This window comes from Pollachius pollachius (genome assembly GCF_949987615.1).
Source record: "Pollachius pollachius genome assembly, chromosome: 5".
Lineage (NCBI taxonomy): Eukaryota > Metazoa > Chordata > Actinopteri > Gadiformes > Gadidae > Pollachius > Pollachius pollachius.
In genome coordinates, this window is record NC_136938.1 from 9,393,512 (window position 1) to 9,416,288 (window position 22,777).

At 45.1% G+C, this 22,777-nt stretch overlaps 2 protein-coding genes across 2 annotated transcripts; one reads left to right on the top strand and one right to left on the bottom strand.

Annotated features, from left to right (window-relative positions):
• Positions 1-17: 17 nt before the first annotated feature.
• afg2b (AFG2 AAA ATPase homolog B) lies at positions 18-5,573 on the bottom strand. Its single transcript, XM_079736884.1, has 10 exons — positions 4,330-5,573; positions 3,871-4,056; positions 3,066-3,350; positions 2,147-2,332; positions 1,893-2,051; positions 1,265-1,474; positions 929-1,156; positions 687-824; positions 366-491; positions 18-223 (listed from the first exon to the last, which is right to left on the bottom strand). Exons 1-10 carry the CDS (start codon positions 4,918-4,920, stop codon positions 86-88), a joined length of 2,247 nt encoding a protein of 748 aa, XP_079593010.1. The 5' UTR covers positions 4,921-5,573; the 3' UTR covers positions 18-85.
• Positions 4,035-22,762, top strand: nnt2 (nicotinamide nucleotide transhydrogenase 2). The gene is made up of 23 exons (XM_079736877.1): positions 4,035-4,066; positions 6,891-7,060; positions 7,216-7,402; positions 8,254-8,483; positions 9,032-9,231; positions 9,514-9,601; positions 9,796-9,884; positions 10,614-10,801; positions 11,299-11,432; positions 11,808-11,999; positions 12,784-12,934; positions 13,932-14,093; positions 15,243-15,353; positions 15,749-15,894; positions 16,165-16,360; positions 17,209-17,442; positions 18,294-18,454; positions 18,749-18,928; positions 19,415-19,574; positions 20,681-20,762; positions 21,143-21,261; positions 21,628-21,743; positions 21,877-22,762. The coding sequence occupies exons 3-23, from the start codon at positions 7,267-7,269 to the stop codon at positions 22,021-22,023; spliced, it is 3,222 nt and encodes a 1,073-aa protein (XP_079593003.1). The 5' UTR covers positions 4,035-4,066; positions 6,891-7,060; positions 7,216-7,266; the 3' UTR covers positions 22,024-22,762.
• Positions 22,763-22,777: the final 15 nt, after the last annotated feature.

Sequence of the window (22,777 nt, forward strand, 5' to 3'; positions counted from 1 at the left end):
GACAAATGAGAGACCGCTTCGAGGTACACAGGTTTGTTGACTTTATTCCAACAAGGAAGTAGATGAAATCATAAACTGTCATTCATCACGAGAGCGGTGTCTGGTAGGTGTTGATCTGTTGGGGTGAGAGGGAGGGGCTCATCGCGTCCAGAGACTTCAAGAAGTTTGTGTGTTTGATCGAACATGCACCCATGCCCTCGTCTTGCAGAGTCAACAGAGCAGCCTGCGGAATAGTGAATCATTTTTTAAAGTTATGCACTTCAAAAATAACATAGGATTCAAACGATCAATTGCAGGTTTTGGCAACAGGAGAAAGAACACACATAAAAAAACTATGCGAGCATTCTTGGTGCAAAACAGCCTACCTCTTTGCACAGTTTTTCTAGGTCTGCTCCAGAGTAAAGCTCTGTCTTGGCAGCAAGTTCTTCCAAACACACATCAGCGTCGACGGGCATTGATCCTGTACACACCCTCAGGATGGCCAGACGAGCCTACAGACACACACGTTAGGATACAGTGTTATTTATCATTACAGATGTGAATCATGTTGTTTGGGCGTCTCACATCAGTACATGTCAAATAGTGAAAGAGTACTTCTCTAAAACTGACTTTCGGGGAGTATCTCTAAAAAAAGAAATCTTCGATTGGTAAAGAGAAGAGAAAATGCGTCAGATAAGATCACTCACCTCTCGGTCAGGAGGAGGGACATATATGATCTGGTCTAGCCTTCCAGGCCTCAGGAGGGCGCTGTCCAGGGAGTCTGGTCGGTTAGTTGCTGCTATGATCATCACGTCTTTGTTGCAGACCTCTTGGTAATCCAATTTCTGTAAACAAATAAAGAAGAAGGCACACGATGAACTTCATGGTCATGATCAGGATGAATTGATTAACAAAGAAAACATTGAAAACCTTTTTTTACTTGTCTGACCTGTTGATGTGCAGGACTCTGCTCCTGCCCCTCTGCCTGTAGAACCCTCTGTGTCCCTCGTCTCTCCAGGGTCTTAAAGCCCACCCCATCCAGCTCGTTCAGGAGCACGGAGAGGAGGCGCGTCTGCACGCTGTTGGGCGACTCACCGCCAGACCGTGAGCCAATCACGGTGTCGATCTCATCGAGGAACAGGATACAAGGGGTGCAGGCCCGTGCCTGCTGAAACAGCTACGCACACACACACACACAAATACACACACACACAGACAGACACAGACACACAGGTAAGTAACCAACAGTAAAATGCAGAGAGATGTGTGTTGGGGGGAGCAGTACCTGTGCGAGAGCCCTCTCGGAGTCGCCCACGTAGGGAGAGTAGAGGTCGGCCCCGCTGACGGACAGGAAGGAGCAGTGGGAGGCGGCGGCGGCGGCCCTCACCAGGGTCGTCTTGGCACACCCTGGGGGTCCGTAGAGCAACACCCCCCGCGGCCGGCTCAGGCCCAGGCGCATGAAGGCGTCCGGGTGCTTCATCGGCCACTCAATGCTCTGGAGGAACCAAACGCAAGTTAAGCACAAAGTATTAAACACATGTTGTAGGTAAAGCGGGTTGGTTGTTAACTGCAAGGTTGCTAGTTCAATTCCCGGCTCCTCCTACCTGAGTGTCGAGGTGTCCCTATTGGAAAGAGCTTTGGATAAAAGCGCAATATAAATGCAGTCCATTTACCATTTACCATATTAGATATTTTATGTATATATATATATATACACATATATAGACAGTACAGGACAGCTGGCAGGAGACTTTGCATCAGCATGCCACAGAGAAAGAAATGTTTCCTTTTGAACAAGAGGGAATGAAAGAGTTCTAGCCTCGTATGTCACCGATTTCTTTGAATTGTACTGAGTAATTCTGATTCCTGAAACCTCAGCAGTTCAGCAGTCCGTATGGGGTGAGTTAGCGTACCTGTATGAGTTTGAGTTTGACGTCTTGCAGGCCTCCTATCTGCTCCCATGAGACCGGAGCCAAGTCCTTCCTGCCCAGGCTGCTCCGCAGGCAGGAAGGAAGCACCGTCTTCAGTGCTTGCTGGAAGTGACTCATATCTATTTCCTGCCCTCCAGATCTCTGCAAGGCCACAAAGGAAGAAATCCTTCAATCTCCCCTTCGAAAGAAACAAAAGGATCTTTGCTTTGCGCTTCAATGCGTTCCCTGTTGTGTACCTGCGCGTCGTGTCGGATGGCGCACATGGCCGCCTCTCTGCTCAGGGCTCCGAGGTCCGCCCCCACGTATCCAACTGTCCTCTGAGCCAGGTCGGCTATGTCCACGCTGGGGGCCAGCGGCATCTTCTCGCACAGCACGCCCAGGATGGCCTTCCTCTGCTGCTGGGTGGGTGCTCCCATGACCACCTGAGGCAGAGAGAGATTGCTTCTATTTGTGTGTCTTTGGAGACCGTCTTTTCTGAGACGCTGTAATGTTTTGGTCAGAGCAGGGTGACCATTTTTACGATAGTAGTGATCGATTGATTGATTGGATTTTTTATTTTGAACATGTAAAAGAAAACAGAAATTGGCATACAGAAAAGAATGATGTTACACAAAATGGAAATCATAATCAGATACATAAATGACAAACACTTGCGGATTGGAATGACATGTTCAAAAAGGAGTGGGAACATGTACACACTTATTTAATCCCGGCCCTTCTACGTAACAGATTGAAATTAAACTTCCCTATTCATAATTATTATTTATATTTTCATGTGTCATTATGATTTGTTATATATTTTAAAAATTGAGATCAAACCCTTTAACGTTGTTTTGTTAATATTATTAATAGTGGTAGTGGTACGAGCACCACATCTAATAATAGAGGTATAGTAATAGTAGTAGCAGCGGTAGTAATCCAGAGGACAGAGTTCAGGGTTTCCCAGAGCAGTTTTTTTTATTTATTGTGAATATTATATAAAAGTATAATATATTCTAAACCTCATTCACTCTCTGTGTATAGATCAGGCTGCAGGGCAACAGTCTTACAGCCTGCATGAAAATAAGCACAAATGGTCCACCTGTAAAATACCTTACAACCCCCCCAGTCTAACTGCCAAGCCCCCCCACCTTAACTAACATACAGTCTCCCCACCTCTCGGTCGAACCTCCCGGGCCGGCGCAGGGCGGGGTCCAGGCTGTCCGGCCGGTTGGTGGCGCCGACGATGAGGAAGCGGTCCGATTGGTCCATCCCGTCCATCAGGGTGAGGAGCTGGGCCACCACGCGGTTCTCCGGCGCCGACGAGCCCGTCCTCCTGGGACACAGGGAGTCCACCTCGTCCAGGAACAGGACGCACGGACCCTCGTCGGCCTCGGCCCGGGCCCGCGCGAACACGGCCCGCAGCGCCTCCTCGCTCTCGCCGGGCCGCGACCCCACCACCTGCAGGGGGAGGGCGTTACCAAGACGATGCAGGTTTGGTTGAGTCGCATCTCATATTGTGCTCCTGCCGATAATCCCAAACTGAAAATTACAACTGAAAACAAAATGAAAGAAAAAAAGAATTCCGTCCGAGGTTTTTATTTAACCTTTATTTATACAGGAAAAATGTCTCATCGAGAATCAAATACATTTTTCAAGAGAGACCTGGAGAAGAGGGCAGCATAGAGCAGACGAAACATATATCTTTCCAACAAATAAAACACACAATTGACACAAAGGCAGTTTTGGGAATTCAAGTGAGGAGTTATACACAGGTACAATGTCCAATATTTCCATATGATAAGTCCTTCAGTAAAGAGACAAAGGCAACAAATGAGATCAGTTGAGGTTAATTCCACTAGCCTGGCTGTATCATCAGAAAAAGCAATGTGAACTTCAACTTTGTCACCTGATATTATTACATATTACAGCAATGAATGTATGCAGTGATGAGTGAATGTTTCATTTCAATAACCCTTACCTCTGGTCCCCTGACCACCACCAGGCTGGCCCCCACCTCCCCCACCACTCTGCGCACCAGCTGGGTCTTCCCCACGCCGGGGGGCCCGACCAGAAGCACCCCTCTGGGGCAGGACACCCCCAGGGAGCTCAGGGTGCTCGGGTAGAACAGAGGCAGCTCCAACATCTCTCGCAGGGATGCACACACCTACAGCAAGGTGCAAAGGACAATAGAGATGAGTGTTACATAGAAAACGTTGTCAATGTTGATTAGCTTTTGAATTTTAGTACATCTCATTTTAACGTTATTCGTTCATAACGGTAAAATGAGATGTGATGACATGTAGATGTGATGGACAAGTAGCTTCAATAGTGAAATAACTTCAGGAAGTCATAACTGTTTCTGTGCAGAAGCCTTTTGCATTGAAGCAGTCTTAAATGTGGCTCAACTATTACATTTTTTATCTGTAATGCCACTGACCTCGTCCAGCCCACCCAGTGGTTCCACGGGCTGGTCTCGCAGCTGCCTTTGGAAGTGTCTTTGTGTCTGGATTCCCACTATGTTTACGCTGGTCTTGGCTGTGACCAATCCAGCATCATCACAATCTGGGCTGACTTCCTCAACGACAACGTATTTAATTTCTGCATCCCAATCCTCAACGTTGACAACGTGTTTCTTCCGCACGTAAACACCTTTCATCATGTCCTTCACAAGTTCATTGATGATGTGTAGAGGCGTGTTTTTCCTAAAGTCTACACTCTGGACAACCACAGTGACCTTAATGTGTCTCAGTTTGGAGCAGGTTAGAGGTGTGAGCTGATTGGGGCCGAGGGAGGGTTTAAGTGATGGTTGAGCTATCAGATTTGGAGTGACACATTTCAGATCGATCTGTATGAAGCCCTCGGTCAGGTCACTTCTGGGCCAGGCGGTACATAGGCATGTTCCTCCCGCAATATACACAAGCAGAGGAGAACCCAAATTAAGTCCATGGGTTGACATCAAGCCTAAGCCCACTCTGCATCTTTGACTCCCACGATCTGCTGAATCCTGGGTTAAAACTCGGAGAGACATTCTTCGTAATTCGTTCTCTAATATCACAAAAGCCAGAGGGACCACATTGCTGATTTGCTGAAGCGGTAACTAACCTTCTAACACTTGTATTTGCGGTCTATGAAGTATTTACAGTGAACCATACAGCTATTTATTGTCCTTATGACGTTGAAGCTAACTTCGCAAGCTATAAATCAGGACAGCCAGTGTAAAAATGCTCACCGGCAGATGTGTATAAACCTGAAACTGTGTAATAGTGTAGTAGTATGACCCTTAAACACAGTGGATCAGTTTTGAGTAAAGCCGAGGGTAAAAGCATGGCAACTGTTTACAAAAAGACATGTGTCATGAAAAAGTCGATGGCCAACCAAAACAATTTCCTGGCCTGAGCTTGCGAAGCTAACTTCGCAAGTACAGATATATAGCTTGTGAAGCTAACTTCGCAAGCTATAAATCAGGACAACCACTGTAAAAATGCTCACCGGCAGATGTGCATAAACCTGAAACTGTGTAATAGTGTAGTAGTATGGCACTTTTAATCACAGTGGATACGTTTCGAGTAAAATCGAGGGTAAAAGCACGGCAACTGTTTACAAAAAGACATGTGTCGTGAAAAAGTCGATGGCCAACCAAAACCAAGTGGTTTTATCTTTAGGCCTTTAGGCCTAATGATAAAACCACGCCCAATATAGATTACAAGCCCAGCATATACAACATATGTAAAAAGCAAAAACGACAATCTTATTACGGTACTTTGGATAGCAAAGGTTAGAGGTGTGTATTTTATTACAGGTATTTTATTACAATTATATAATGCTATTGAAGAAAGCATGCCTTACTTCGTATTCTACGAAGCCTGTAAAACGAAGGGTGCAGCTATAGCCGCCCATCAACATGTTGGTCATAGTAAATTATGCAGCGATCAAAACCTCTCCACATAATATTTCAATATTTAACCATATTTTTCGGACTGCAATACATTTTTGCTCTTTAATAACAGTCGATTAGAATCTTTTTTGGTAAACTACCGTTTGTTTTTGTTTGAGTCAATTACTATAATTGGTCTCTAGGCAACTCATATCTGTAAGAAAAAAATACAAATAAAAACATATTTATAAGAATGAAAAAAAATGTACCCACCTTGCACTTCATACATTTCATACATTAATTCAAATCATAGATTGTCAAAGATATAAGGAAGAAATTCGAGGTGCAAATAGTTTTAACTGCGCCATGACTCTTTGGCGTCACCTTGTGTACAGGACAAATAAGTGCGACACATATGACCTACAATGCTTTGCATTCAGCCCTGAATATATTTCTAGTTCATGCGACATTTACGTTTCGTTTTTTCACGTTTTTCTCAAAATGTCTTGTGTGATGAGCCACTAGTAAATCCACGAAATATACATTTATCAAAAACGAACTATACGTTTAAAAAGCAATTTCAACAACCTATTTATGCACATTTTTGTCACTGATCAAAATCACAAAAAGCTGGAATCACATGTCACTCTTGTGGCAGTCAAATAATGCTGCCATATCCTAGTCGACTGTTGTGAAGGTCATCCTTACAGGCAAACAACAGGGCAGGCTTGATATCGGTCAGGTGATCTAGATGGAACACTTGTTGCATTCTTTGCAGGAAAAGTTTAGACTAGCATTAACTGACCCACCAAAAGTAGTAAGTATAAATAGATTTAAGAATTCATGAATGGATTAATGAAAGAATGGATGCCAAAATCTGTATAACACTACAGATTGATAGTGCTGTGTGTGTGTGTGTGTGTGTGTGTGTGTGTGTGTGTGTGTGTGTGTGTGTGTGTGTGCGTGTGCGTGCGTGTGTGCGTGTGTGTGTGTGTGTGTGCGTGTGCATGTTTGCATGTGTGTGTGAGAGAGAAAGAAAGATTATGTCAAGCTTTGTCTAGGTCTAATGAATCCACAACTTTTAAACTGATCTCTCTCTGTTCTCCCACCCTTCTCCCCCCTAGGAAACAGAGGGCTGTCTTGGCACAGACTCAGAGCGCCGTCATATTCCAAGATCTCGCGGAACAAATTTGTCGTGTGTAATCAACCCTGATGCCAGTATATGTGGCGTGTCCTGCAGAGCCGAAATGCCACTTGGCTGTCACTAGGTCCCAGCGACTGTCTGTGGGAGAGAGTGAGTGACTGTGTGTGTTGAGTAGCCTATAGATACAGATTTATGTATGTGTGTGTGTGTGTGTGGATTAGCGGACTGAGTGGAAGGGATATAAAGGCGTCGGTGCTCTGACGGTCTGTGTGTGTGTGTGTGTGTGTGTGTGTGTTTGTATTCAGAAGCCAGCGGGTTGACAGTGCTGAGCGTCTGCAGCAGGAACCCGGTCAGCCATGTCGAGGCTGGTGCGTTGCGTCTGCACCTCTTCTTCCACACTTCTCCAGCAAGGCGTCCGATGGAAAGTACCGTCGGGAGGAAGGAGGGCCTTCAGAACCCACCCTGCTCTGTGGGACCTCAAGGCCCCCCAAGGTAGGAGCCCGTCGTAACCTTCCAGCAGGCCTGTTAGAGGACAACTGTCCCTGTTTTTTCTCTTGAGCTGGCTTACAGTTCTCCTAGCTTTGACCGCGGCCTAGGAATCAAATTATTCATTTTAGGACAAGTCACTCCTGGCCAGACAGGTGGAACACTATTCACACTAGTTCTAGTTGAAGACGCTAGCTCGCTAGAGGAAAAACAGGGCTATATGTGGTTGCCTGCCATGAGTTGTGCGCCGCTGTTTCCAGCTGCTAAAAAGTGAAAGCGCAGGAGAGGTCAGATAAAGGTGAACATGGGTCTGGTGTCTCGGTTGTCGAGCTGGGTCCGACCTTAGGCGCCGCTCCAGAGTGTCAAGGTCATGCACTGGGAGCTGGTCACACAAAGGTCTGTGTGTTTTGTATATGTTTTAACATTTTTACTTTCCCACCATAAGCACGCCTAGGAGTGTAGGCCTCTCTGCTAATGTAGGCTGGTTGGCGGCCCGCCAAGCGGCTGCTAATACTGTCTCTATGGCGGCGAGGTCAACATACCGTGTATGGACAGATATGTGTAATCAGAGACTGTTCCCATGCCTCAGTTCTACACTTGCATGGTCCCTGAGTAAAATGGAGAACATGTGGATAATTAGTTATTCAGAGCTAAGTGTTGCCTGAAAGCTTGATTATGCGTACTGTTGTGGTGGAATACTACAGTTACATTTGACAATCCCGAGAAGTTTTGACTAGGAGCTATTTCTTTAAATCTCTGTTGATAACGCAAAGCCATGTTTGTCCTGCACACTGGAGATTCAAGTGTGTGTGTGTGTGTGTGTGTGTGTGTGTATGTGTGTGTCCGTCTGACTTCAGGGGTCCTGTATAAGGAGCTGGTGGTGGGAGTTCCCAAAGAGACGTTCCACAATGAGCGGCGCGTGGCCCTGTCCCCCGCAGGGGTCCAGGCGTTGGTCAAGCAGGGCTTCAGGGTGCAGGTGGAGAGCGGGGCCGGGGAAGAGTCCCAGTTCTCTGACCTCCAGTACACCGAGGCCGGAGCCTCCATCACAGACACCCAGGGGGCCTTCGGCTCAGACCTGGTCCTCAAGGTTAGAAGGGCCCCCGGCGAACCCGACATTAGGGCTCAACGATTTGGGGAAATAATCGAATTGCTATTATGTCGACCAATATTGCGATTTAGTATTCCTTATGTTCTGTATTATTCACTAAACAAGCAATAAATCATTCTATACTATGACCCACACATCATTGGAAGCAGTCAACATATGAACTGCTCTTTCCTTTAGACCAGGCCTATTTGTTGAGATGAATTGATGCATGAATTGAAATTATAACATTTTTATTGAACTATTGAATTGTAAAAGAAAAATAAATACGAGACTCCAGTCAGTAGCCTTTGCGATTTGCAAATTGCGTTCTATAACATTGCAATGTCGTTTTGAATTTGATTAATTGTTCAATTCTATCCAACATTCTTATGTGATCAGGGGCTGTGTGCCTTGCATGCTGCGCAAATCCTTTTTCCTACAAGGTTAAGATGTTAAATCAAACAATAAGACTTGAGACTTGAAATTGGAACGCAGACCCATCTAGGAAATGAAACGTTGCCTGTCTGCCTATCCGTGTGAAACCCCAGGTTCGTGCCCCTGGGGTGACTGAGATCGATCTCCTGAAACCAAAGTCCACACTGGTGAGCTTCATCTATCCAGCTCAGAACCCTGATCTGATGCAGAAGCTCTCAGAGAGACAGAGCAACGTGCTGGCCATGGACCAGGTGCCCAGGGTCACCATCGCACAGGGCTTCGACGCACTGAGCTCCATGGCCAACATCGCCGGGTAGGAAACAAAGCTGTACTTCTTCACTGAGTTTCATTCTGCAACTGTATCCAACTTCACGTCTCACAAGCCGACACACTGTGCTCTTATTGTACCCCCAAGTAAATCACCCACAGTTATACACATTGATGACATATCTCCCTTCAAAACAATGTTAGTCTCTCAGGAAATATCTGAACCAGTGGGGAACATGGATTGGGTTGATACTGTCTTAAGCACACAGGAACAGCACACTCAATGGAACATGCAGTGTGTCTTTATGTGGCCTGTCTCTTCATTCAGATACAAGGCCGTGGTTCTGGCAGCCAACAACTTTGGCAGGTTCTTCACTGGCCAGATTACAGCAGCAGGCAAAGTACCCCCGGCCAAGGTAACTTTTCATTGGTTTTCATCCCAATATTTCATCCACATGTATTTGATCTATGCTGTGCTATATGCAATCCTAGTTTGATTATCTTTAGCCATGCTATTATGTGGGACCTTCAGCCTCCCACCTTCTGTTTTTGTCTTTATCGTACCACCTAGCTTCAAAAGGTGTTGTTGTCCATTCTTTGTCTGTGCTAGGTCCTGGTTATCGGAGGTGGAGTGGCAGGTTTAGCAGCAGCCGGTGCCGCAAAGTCAATGGGCGCCATAGTTCGAGGATTCGACACCAGGTATTTAACGTTCACACAAGTTCACTTCTGGCTCAGTGATCATCTGTGTTGCCTCACGAATGAAGATAATAGGAAGTCTGACAGCAGACAAGCCCAAATCTGGGTTGAACGAAACCGGGCGTTATACCTTCTTTCACTTTGTATTTATTTAGGCTAATAATGTTACTGGAGGTGGGTAAAGGTAAGCATTTAATTCAAACTGTACAGTGTAGACTTGTTATTGTAGAACCACACTTCAACCATAACCTTCTGAAAGTTTCATCCACTCGTGCAAATATGTTTCCCTTCGGTAGAACATCTCCGAAACGAAACAGGAAGCAAGGCGTAACCCCGCCCCTTTTACCATTTGGTTTCCTGCCGCAGCCATGGGCCGTTTCCCCTTTCAACCCGTGCTATATCATAGTAGGATACTTATTATACTATTTTAAGATAATCTTTTGGAAAGTTTAATAGTTTTTAAGTAAGACAGGAAGGTATGGGAGAGAGCGGGAGGACATGCAGCAAAGGACAACGGGCAGGAATCTAACCCCGGTCGTTGCGGTAAGGACCGGGCCTTAATGGTACGCACTCTACCCCGTGAACCACCGGTGCGCCCTCCATAGTAGGATACTTGACATGAGATTATCATCTTTGTGACTGAACTGAACTAGGCGATTTATGTAGGTCAACAGTCGTGACACTGACATCCATGAGTGAGACCCCAAAGATGACCTCCGTTGACCTTTGCAGACCAGCCGCTTTGGAGCAGTTCAAGTCGTTCGGGGCGGAGCCTCTGGAGGTTCATGTCCAGGAGTCTGGGGACGGCGTGGGTGGCTACGCCAAGGAGATGTCCAAGGAGTTCATCGACGCCGAGATGGCTCTGTTCGCAAAGCAGTGCAAAGAGGTGGACATTCTCATCAGCACGGCACTCATCCCAGGTCAGCTACCTCCTACCTGATGACCTGGCGTTTTGGTCTGACACATGTCTATTGTATTTCGTGTATGAATGTCAAAAGTATCGTATCCACCACAGATCCATCAAGTGGCTATACAAAATTATAAACCCCTCGATATCAGCATTGACTGAGTTTTCGGTTTTTGGTTGTGTCAAAATTCAATAGCTCAAAACACCACACAATTCTCGATATCATCCTCAGTCTTAATTTACAAAATACAACTATTTATGTGGATGATAAAGCTGATGTAACTTTAGTCTGTTAATATAATGTGATATTAATTATTAATAACGTATGGCTGTTTGCATCGTCATTGCCTAATAGGATAGATTATGTATATCTCATCGGCTAGTTTGTTGCATTAAACAAACTTTGACTCAATGAATGTTGATTCTGTAGTGTTCTCTTCAAAACCAACGTCCCACCGAATTGTACCTAGACGTCTGAACATGTCCCATGTGTCTCATGGAATGCTGCAGGGAAGCGCGCCCCCATCCTGATCAAGAAGGAGTTTGTCGAGTCCATGAAGGAAGGCTCTGTGGTGGTGGACCTGGCCGCGGAGGCGGGGGGCAACATTGAGACCACCAAGCCTGGAGAGCTCTATGTTCACAAAGTATGCAGCCTGGCTGTGCTATCAACTGTGTTACACCTCATACATATGTTATAGGGCTGAACGATCTGGGGGAATAAACGCAATTCGATTATTTCCCGACCAATATTGCGATTGCGATCTGGTATGCACTTCCATTTAGGCCAGTTCTATGTGTTGAGATGAATTGATGCATAAAAAAAAGAAATACGAATCTTGCTGATCTCCAGTCAGGAACAGGAACAAATCCAAACAAACAAACATTGCAATGTCGGTTTGAATTTGATTCATCAAGTTGAATGTGTATTACCAATTGTTAATTCACTTAATTTAATTTACATTGTTAATTGACTTCTTGTGATACTGTATATGTTGTATGGTTGCTTTTTCTTAAAACAGGGTGTGACACACATCGGCTTCACGGACCTTCCCAGCCGCATGCCAACACAGGCCAGCACCCTTTACTCCAACAACGTCCTGAAACTGCTCAAGGCCATCAGCCCGGACAAGGAGTACTTCCATTACGTGCCCAAAGAGGAGTTTGACTATGGCACCGTGGACCATGTGATCCGCGGGACTCTTGTGATGCAGGTAGGCCTTTTATTATTGCCTGTAAAGGTTGGCCTGCGCGATTATGGAAAGAAATCATAATCACGATTATTTTGGTCAATATCGATTCTTCGAACGATAATTTTTGAGTTTGAAAAAATAATGAATTTATTCAGCATTTCCAAAAATTCCTTAAAAAATACACAAAATGTTAAAGTAGAATTTTTTTTAAATCAAAAACAGCGTACAGATATGTATTCAGCTGATCTGCGATTTCTACAAAACATCTAATTAAAAAAATAATCAAGAATTACATTTTTTTATAGTTTTACTCGATTATTTTAGTTTGGAGATCGTTTGACCAAAAAAAAATCGAAATCGTGATCAAACTTAGATTAATTACATTGCACTAAGGTTAACTACCGCCATCTTGCTCTTGACCCTACTGTGCACAAATGAGCACACATCACAATGTTATGACGTTTTCAAAACACTACTTTTCAGGAATTGGTTCATGAGCCATTTTGTTTATATGCAGGGAAACATGGCAACCACAGCCATGCATATCAGTTTACTCGTTCTTAAACTAAGAATTATTCTGGGTTCTTAAAAAAAAGGGCTAATTGATGATGATGATTGATGATTGCTGTTTGTTTAGTGTAATCTCCTGTGTTAGTCTTTACTCTGCCCATCCATCCCCCATAGCCAAGCCCCTCCAGTTCTTCATGTCGCTTTCTCACGCACACAAGTGGTGACCCCCACTTCATCACGTTGCTATGCCTCTCACACACACACACCGGTTCTCCTCCCTTTGTTGTCTTAACAGGACGGCAAGAACATGTTCCCCTCCCCGTTGCCCAATACCCTGCCCCCGCCCCCGGTCAGGCAGCAGACCGTGGCCGAGCTGAAGGCGGCGAAGGCTGCCGAGGTCTCTCCCTTCAGTCGCACCATGACCAACGCGGGCGTTTACACCACAGGTCAGGGTCGGCTTAGCTCAGGAGGAAGAGCAGTTGCCTTGTAACCGAAAGGTTGCTAGTTCGATCCCCAGCTCCTCCTATCTGATTGTTGATGTGTCCCTGAGCAAGACACTTAACCCTAACTGCTCCTGACGAGCTGGCTGTCGCCTTGCATGGTTGACTCTGCCGTCGGTGGTCAATGTGTGTATTAACCAATGTAAGTCGCTTTGGATAAAAGCGTCTGCTAAATGCCCTAATTGTAATTGTAGGTCAGATACCATAGCTCACCATGACCAACGCGGGCGTTTACAGCACAGGTCAGATACCATAGCTCACCATGACCAACGCGGGCGTTTACAGGTCAGATACCATAGCTCACCATGACCAACGCGGGCGTTTACAGGTCAGATACCATAGCTCACCATGACCAACGCGGGCGTTTACAGCACAGGTCAGATACCATAGCTCACCATGACCAACGCGGGCGTTTACAGCACAGGTCAGATACCATAGCTCACCATGACCAACGCAGGCGTTTACAGCACAGGTCAGATACTGTAGCCACTCTATTAGCGACGTGGGTCTTTACACCAAAGGTCAGATATTGAAGCCACTCTATTAGCAACGAGCATCTTTACACCAAAGGTCAGAAAGGGTTTAGCTGCAACCATTGATTTTTTTTTTATATAACTATGACTAGTTGGCCTATTTATTTACAGAAATTATCCGAAAGAGACCATCTATGCACTAACCTTGTTGTTTGTCGTTGCATCTTCTGTCTCGTGAAAAATTCAATTTTACAAAAATAAAATGTAAACTTTGCACTGACCTGCAAGTTCCACTGATGTGGTAGACATGTGAATAAACATGGAGCAACTCTTGTTTCTGGTTACTCGATGCTGTGATTAAAAGGCTGCAACTGATGATTCATTGGACTATTCATTTGTCAATTAGTTTTCTTGGAATTGATCTGTGGTCAAAGAACATTCACGACGACATTGAGTTGTGTGTTACGTAGGTCTGTCCACCTGTCTGGCTCTCGGCATCGTGGCGCCCAACGCGGCCTTCACCCAGATGGTGACCACATTCGGCCTGGCAGGCATCGTGGGATACCACACGGTGTGGGGCGTGACCCCTGCCCTGCACTCCCCGCTCATGTCCGTCACCAACGCCATCTCAGGTGAGGCTCACAGGAACACGGGCATCCATGTTGTTTCACTGTATGTTTATGGCTCAAAATCCCATAGGTTGATCACATTGGTGTCGATGGTTACTACCTCCAAGGTTTCAGGTTAAAGAAAAAATCATTTTCATCTTCAAATATTGTACATGAAACAATATTTGAAGATACTTGAAGATCAAATATTGTACATGAAACAATATTTGAAGATGAAAACCTAATAGATTTTTAAAAGATTCCAATTGAAGTCATAAACATCGACCAGCCTCTGTTTCAGATGCCATCAGATCCCATTTATATCCACATGCATTATTGAAATGTGCATTCTCGTTTTCGGGGAGGTCTCAACATTTCATTGCAATCACTTCATAACAACAGAATAGTGAAAGAAAACATACATTCAATTATTAATATGGAAACATAGAGAGATAACAAAGACAAACCACATAGATCCCTCATAAAAAAGTTCAACCACAAGGTGGCCACAGTGGCATATAGAAGTTTAAACAGTAGTACAAATGGATCGCCAAATACAATCTGGGGTGAACGTCAGGTATAAGCAGTAGATAGTAACAGTGGACAGAAACAGTGGACAGAAACAGGGGGTAGAAACAGTAGGTATAAACAGTGGCTATAAACCATGGGTATAAACAGTGTCAGCCTCATTGATAACCAGACGAGTCCATCTCAAAGTAAAAAGCAGGGCATACTTAAGCATACCAAGTGATGGAGATAATATCAATGGGTAAATAATTACCTATTGAAAAATGATGCCATTGTTTTCTTAGCACAAGCGACAGATATATAAAGCTGAGCAGTGTGCCTAACTTGATCATTTGAGGTAAAAGGTACAATATACTATTGTAAATATGGTGGGTAATTGAAATTAATACATTTAAAAAAATGTTGAAGCAAGTGATTTTTTTCTTCTCACATTTAGTGATGGTGCATCATACATTGTATGATGTCATAAGGGAGGAAAGGACAAATTTGCAGAGTATATTATGTGCATTGTTCAGCAGAGCAAGGTGCGATTTGGTGGTCAAATGCTTGGGCAATATATAAAGAGTCGTATGGGACTACAGATAAAAACTATAGATGGACTATGTAATAAAATACATACTTCTCTCCTCTGCCTGTGGTTCTCAGGACTGACAGCCGTTGGAGGTCTGGTCCTGATGGGGGGTGGTCTCACCCCCTCCAGCCTACCTGAGAGTCTGGCCCTGGCCGCCGCCTTCGTGTCCTCCATCAACATCGCTGGTCTGAACTCACAACGCATACTTTAAACACTAAAGGGCTGATTATGGTTGTTCATCGACGCAACGCAAGGGGGTTTACGGATCCATTACGTCCTTGCCAACCCTCTTTGCTTCCACCGCAAGGGCCTGACATGCGGCACCTTAAAAAAAGTGTTACCTTGCATTGAAGCGACGCAGCAGCAAGGATTGGTCCGCTCACTAAAACCTGACGCACAACCAAAACAGGTTCATCACTACGTCGAAGTGTCTGCGTGGTCTTGCGTTGCGTCGACGTGGAGCCATAATCAGCCCTTAAGAGGGATGAAAGCTTTGCCGTTTTTTCCATATCGTAGCGTTCTTTCCCCATCCGTCTGCCTTGATCCCCTCGGATGATAATCTTGTACTGTGTGAATGTAGGTGGTTTCATGATCACCCAGAGGATGCTGGACATGTTCAAGCGGCCCACCGACCCACCTGAGTACAACTACCTGTACGCCCTGCCAGGCGCGGCCTTCATCGGGGGCTACGGAGCCTCAGTGGCCGCTGGGTACAGCATTGAGCAGGTACCGGCCTGTTGAGCTACTCGCTAACCATTGCGCCTGAACATACATTCATCCTTTCATTCTTTCTTTCACACATTCAGTCTCAGAATGATTTGATCAACGAATGTTCTTCCCTTCATTCACTCATTTATTCATTCAGTTTATGAATGATTTAATAAATTAATGAGATTTCCCTCATTCATTCATTCATTCATTCGTTCAAGAGGCGCTGAGTGCATTGCACATTGCTTATTGAGCGTTCCATTGATTTGTGTTGGACCGTGGCTGTAGATGGTGTACCTGGGCTCTGGGATGTGCTGTGTGGGGGCGCTGGCCGGCCTGTCCGCCCAGCGCACCAGTCGCCTGGGGAATACCCTGGGCATGATGGGGGTAGCAGGGGGTATCGCTGCCACCCTAGGGTCCCTCCAGCCCTCCCCTGAGCTGCTGTCTCAGATGTCTCTGGCGATGGCCACCGGTGGAACCCTGGGTACGTATAGATTATGCTGTGTGTCATGCTTCAATTGTGTGACTCAAATGTTTTTGAGACCCATTTGACATTTTTTATTTTGAGGTTTTTGTTAAATAAGCTCTTTAAATGAAGGCAGGCACCAGCAACACCGACTAGACGGTTTTCAATACCTAAAGTTTATATTCACAGTTCAATTCAACAATTGTTTAAATTGTTATCAATTGGATTTTCTTTAATGTTCCCCAAGTTGAACCGGGTGTTGTTTTTTCATGGTTCCTTCAAAGCTCAACCTCAACTTTGTTTACAAGACCTCAAGATCAAGATAAATATCTTTAACACTTTCAACTTTTTCTTGATAATTTTGTGGGCCTTTGAGGAATGGGCAAACTTAACAAAGCGCTACATAACAACCCATCAATCTTCCTTTCAAGGCTAGAGTGGATATCTTTCATGTCTGCACTTTCTGTGCATTTTAAAGTCTATACGATCAAATGTATTACAATGCAAGCATGCCAAAGCATTGTGAGTATTTGTAGTGTGAAATTGGTAATCCGATCCTTTTCGAGAAAACAACTGTTTCCCTTTCTTCCAGTGCGTGACTCCAGCCTGTCTTATTTTTTGAGGCTAATGAGCGATTTATAAAGTAACCCAAAACAGGTGTCGGACTTCACAAGAATTATTGTAGCCTTAGATACTCCAGTCAACACGCTTGACAGAATTTACGGCTGATCCGTGATTCAATGAACAGTGTTGCACTCGTGCGCATACATACAGATGAAAAACGGTGTCCACTACAAAGGACCCCGTGCCTAGCCTCGCTCGCGCTCCATATTTCATAGCATGACGGGTGTGTGTGTCTTCCCCAGGTCTGACCATTGCCAAACGCATCGAGATCACAGACCTGCCGCAACTCGTGGCCGCCTTCCACAGTCTGGTCGGGCTGGCGGCTGTTCTCACCTGCGTGGCTGAGTACATGATCGAGTTCCCCCATCTGGACACCCACCCGGCCGCCAACATGGTCAAGACCGTGGCCTACCTGGGTACCTACATCGGAGGGGTCACCTTCAGTGGATCGCTAGTGGCCTACGGGAAGCTTCAAGGTGAAGTGTAATGTGCATACCGCCCGGTATGTACATTGCGATGATACAATGATGGGCTTTTTTGAATGTAAACATCGCGTGATGGTATATAAGTGAACAAAACACACTAAGACTTGGGCCCTCTGGCTCTGATTACGGTCTTTCATCTACTCAAAGCTATAGATCCGCTGGTAATTCCTGTCCTGATTGTGTGTGTGCGTGTGTGTGTGTGTGTGTGTGTGTGTGTGTGTGTGTGTGTGTGTGTGTGTGTGTGTGTGTGTGTGTGTGTGTGTGTGTGTGTGTGTGTGTGTGTGTGTGTGTGTGTGTGCATGCGTGTGCGTTGCTTGCGTCATCCTGGCATCCTGCACACACTCATTCATTCATACCAATGATAAAGAGGAACACATGACAATCATTGTGAGAGCGCTGGCTTTGGTGGCTGGATCCTCCTGGATCTGTGGTGGGGACAAACGTTTAGATGGCTGATATAGGGGCCAGAGTGTGGATTCTAAAGGAAGCTTGTCTTTTCTCCCAGAAACTTGCCGCTATGACATGTTTAATCTTGTCAAGTGGCCTAAGATCCTCAAGACTATCCGAACCTCTCCATTCGTCTTAATGTTACCCTTACTCTTCATGTCAATAGCTGGAGAAATGAAACATTCAGGTCTTATCTGAGTCTAGCCTAGCATCAATCACAGCTTAGGCAGTGGACGTTTCTTAAATGAGTGCCAGGTGAGATAGTGCGTCAGTGATCGGCTTGCCAAAGCCAACAAATAAAAAATAAAGAGTTGTTGCAGTAGCCTGTGTTTTGAAGGATGGTGCTGTTCCAATGGTGGTTTATATGCGTGTTTGTGTGTGTTCTGTGTTGCTAGGCGTCCTGAACTCTGCGCCCCTGCTGTTGCCCGGCCGACACGTGATGAACGCGAGTCTGATGGCGGCCTCCATTGGCGGCATGATCCCCTTCATGCTGAGCTCCAGCTACGCCACTGGGATGGGCTGCCTGGTGGGGGTGTCCGGCCTCTCCACCGTCATGGTACCCACCCCGGCCCGACGCGCACCCCACTGTCAACCTTGCGGTCACCGCAAGGTTGCTGGTTCGATCCCCGGCTCCTCCTAGCTGAGTGTCGAGGTGTCCCCGAGCAAGACACCTCGACCCTAACTGCTCCTGACGAGCTGGCTTTTCACCTTGCACGGCTTACTCCGCCGTCGGTGTGTGAATGTGTGTATGAATGGGTGAATGTCAGGCAGTATTGTGAAGCGCATTGGATAAAAGCGCGTTATAAATACAGTCTGTTTACTACACACCAATTTGCTCTGTCCTCCCCAGGGTGTGACGCTCACCGCGGCCATCGGGGGCGCCGACATGCCGGTGGTCATCACCGTGCTGAACAGCTACTCTGGCTGGGCCCTGTGCGCCGAGGGCTTCCTGTTGGAGAACAACCTCATGACCATCGTGGGCGCTCTGATTGGCTCGTCCGGCGCCATCCTCTCTTACATCATGTGTGTGGTCAGTAGACATGCAAAAATCATCATCATCGCAATTGGGCCGGGCGATCAATCGAATTTTGATAACAATTTAGATTTTTGCGTCAAAAGATCTCCAAACCTTTATAATCGAGAAAGGATTATAATTTTTAAGTAAGTATTAAGTGTATTTATTTTATTCATGAAATGTTTTACAGAAATTGCAGAGCAGCTGGATACATATTTGTACATTATTTTCTATTTGAACATTTTGTGTATTGTTTTAAGGCGAAATTTCTAAGTTCTCAGTTTGAAATTGTGTTTTTGGAGAGAAATGCTGAATAAATGCATCGTGTTTTCAAACTCATAAATAATCGTTTTAATAATCGTGACCAATATAATCGTGATTATGATTTTTTTCCATAATCGAGCAGCACTACATCACAATAATTTCTTCTTAACTGTATTTTTGGAGAGAGAATAAAGCGTGTCAATAGTAACCCTTGTGTTTGTCTCCATCCTCCCCCAGGCCATGAACCGATCCCTTCCTAACGTGATCCTGGGCGGTTACGGGACCACCTCCACAGCGGGCGGGAAGCCCATGGAGATTGTGGGCACCCACACCGAGGTCAACGTAGACCAGTCTATTGAGATGATCAAAGAAGCCAGCAGTATCATCATTACACCAGGTGCATATATACTGTGGGTATGCTGCGGGTGGGGTGTGAGCTGTAGTAGTAGTGGTAGTAGTGGTAGTGGTAGTGGTAGTGGTAGTAGTAGTAGTATTGGTTGTTGGAGTAGTAGTTTGTTTGTTTGGAACAGAATCAAAGCGGTGTTAGAGGGAGTAGGCTGTTGTTGTAGGCCTAGTTATCACTAGGTGCAGGCAACAGAATGGCTCCTCGCCTGGGACACAGCCAGGCTTGCGGGACCGACGTGTGGAAAGGAAGCCTTGACTCGTCAGAAAGGCTGAGACTGGAACACACCTGGACTGTCAAGACCTCTTCTTCCTCTCCTCCTCCTTCTTCTTCTTTATGAAGCACAGGGCATGCATCGAAGGCCTCCTCTGCCTTCCAGATGCTGCCTTTAATGTCATCCTCAATAAGATTCAACCGTCTGCCTCGGCCTGAAAAGCTTTGAACCACAGACGGGCTGATTGCCTGTGCTGCTGCTGCTGGGCCAAATATGACAGAGCAAGGGAAGGGCTCGCCAGCAGCGGTAGAGAGCACTCTGAGAGAGCCATGTTGATGGGCACACCGGAACAACATCACAGAGCCATCAGATTCCACAATGACACGTGTGATTAGGAAGAGGCGGACGTGACAGAGGTTTTCATCGAACCCCATTAGAGGGAAGCCACACACACACACGCAGAGATGTGTCAATAAAGGTTTCCATGAAGACATTTTTCTTTAAAGTTCGATTATAAGAAAAGATAGTCGGATGAAACAACTGAGTTCAAGTTTTAACCTTTGATCCGTACTAATAATTATTTATTTGCAAATATACCTGTATGTGTGTGTATATTTATGTTTATGTTTTTGTATCAATATAGATATATAAATATATGTTTTTATCTAGAAATTCATAATAATTCCATTTGAATATATTGATTGCAGCATGACATATAAAACCTTTATTGTAAATATTCAGTAAGTATATAACTAAAGAAGTAATATTACTATCCTAACTGTGTGTGTGTGTGTGTGTGTGTGTGTGTGTGTGTGTGTGTGTGTGTGTGTGTGTGTGTGTGTGTGTGTGTGTGTGTGTGTGTGTGTGTGTGTGTGTGTGTGTGTAGGTTGGGGTCTGTGTGCCGCCAAAGCTCAGTACCCCATTGCAGACATGGTGAAGATGTTGTTGGAGCAGGGAAAGACCGTAAGGTACATTTAAAAAACATTGGATACCTGTCCAGTTGATTATGGAAATTTGAAGAGTACTTGTTATGTTCCTTTTTCCCCAATTAGCCTTTCTTGCTGTGACACGCTACATGAGACTTCACAATACACACTGATTATCTCAGGAATGGTCTCAATCTAGAGTCTGATCTGATTAAAGTGAAACAGATCGGTGCTTTCACCTTTCACTCCATACTTGAGTGAAAACATCAACGTCTCAGGACAGCCCAGCCCTGACTGTCTATATGTATAAAATCTGAGAATGACACTCATGTGTTCTGACAGGGTGCAAAAGGCTGAAACATTGATCAAAAGCGTTTGTCAATCGGTGGTTCACTAGACTCTGTCTCCTTCTGCTGTATTAGGTTTGGGATCCACCCGGTCGCTGGCCGCATGCCTGGCCAGCTGAACGTCCTCCTGGCTGAGGCTGGCGTTCCCTATGACGTAGTCCTGGAAATGGACGAGCTCAATGAAGACTTTGCTCGTACGAAACACAACAAACAAATCCACAGAAGACAATGTATTCAAGCACGCATTTGAGACAGAGAAAACAATGACAAGCAGGGGGGGCTGATATCTTTAAATTTGCTTATGGGCAACAACAAACCACAGCTCGTTTTGGCAGGGTCCGATGTTGATTGTGTGTGTTGTTGTCTGGCTGTGGCACGCATGTGGCAGCAACACACTGTTTTGGTAGTAGACAGGCGTGCGGCCTGAAACACATGGATCTGTTTATAAGCGATAATTGTAGTGTAGGGGGAACCCGGTGTCATCGGTAGGCCTACGTGCACGCCACACGGTTCCAGGCTCCAACATGATGTGTGTGTGTGTGTCTCCCCTTCTTACACAGACACTGATCTCACGCTGGTCATTGGTGCTAATGACACAGTGAACTCTGCTGCACAAGAAGATCCCAACTCCATCATCGCTGGTATGCCAGTGTTGGAGGTGTGGAAGTCCAAGCAGGTAGAGATCGCACACCTTCTAACCACATTCCATGTTTGGGTCATGTTATGAGTGCTGTTCTCTTCATTAGCTTTAACGCTCCTTGTATCTTACACTTCATAAAGGGATGACACTTTTCTGTTTTTCTCACCAGGTGATCGTGATGAAGCGTACTCTGGGAGTGGGTTACGCTGCAGTGGACAATCCAATCTTTTACAAGCCAAACACATGCATGCTGCTAGGAGATGCGAAAAAGACATGCGACAGCCTTCAGACCAAGATCAGAGAGGCCTATTATTAGTGATCCCTTGTTAGTGAATTGTTATGCAATTTTCTTAAATCCACTATATTGAAAACTTAATCTCCCTGGTGTAGAAATTAAGATTATGCATTTTATAACACTGCAGCTTGATGGACATATCTTTGGTTAATTTGATTTTGTTATGAGGGTGTATTGGACCCTAAATAAAGCATGCCTTTGTGCATGTCAGTCTGTACTCGACTAGGGACTAGAGTGCCTAAACTGACTTGAGAACTCACTGTTCTTTGATTATCACTTGAAACTGAAACCTACACAAAATGAGAAAGAAATATAACTTAATAGAATGGATTGTCTTTATTTGAACTACATGGAAAATAAACAGGCCATTTATTTATGAAGGGTTAGGCCACTGTATATTTAAATAGCTCATAAATCATGAATGTCCTTTAAAATATGCAATGATTCTACATTTGCCTCGTTTCGTAACCGATCGATATTTTTTAGCTGCTAGTTACCTTGTTTGGTTTCATATCCACTGTTATGGGTTTGATTAGGCTCTCAAATCGGACAGGCTTTTATGTTCAATCCGTTACAATTTTAATGCATGGGTGTCACAGCAAATCATACCAATGATAGATTCACGATTTAATAAATTGGCACTTACAAAATAAAATAAGTTAAGTCTCTCATGACCAAAAGGGACAATGATTTTCTTACAATATCAAACTGTCTTGCAATCTGCAAATAGACCCTTCTATAATGTCCACTGTTGAGTTTTCTTATCTCTTTTCCT

Bases quoted from the DNA above. Each gene is read 5' to 3' on its own strand.
- afg2b (XM_079736884.1), bottom strand. From the start codon at position 4,920: ATGTCTCTCCGAGTTTTAACCCAGGATTCAGCAGATCGTGGGAGTCAA. The intron at 825-928 runs GTCAGACAAGTA...ATTTGTTTACAG, and splicing joins AGAGTCCTGCACATCAACAG to AAATTGGATTACCAAGAGGT. The intron at 492-686 runs GTGAGTGATCTT...GTGTGTCTGTAG, and splicing joins TCCCTCCTCCTGACCGAGAG to GCTCGTCTGGCCATCCTGAG.
- nnt2 (XM_079736877.1), top strand. From the start codon at position 7,267: ATGTCGAGGCTGGTGCGTTGCGTCTGCACCTCTTCTTCCACACTTCTC. The intron at 9,885-10,613 runs GTATTTAACGTT...TGACCTTTGCAG, and splicing joins GTTCGAGGATTCGACACCAG to ACCAGCCGCTTTGGAGCAGT. The intron at 15,895-16,164 runs GTACCGGCCTGT...CCGTGGCTGTAG, and splicing joins CTGGGTACAGCATTGAGCAG to ATGGTGTACCTGGGCTCTGG.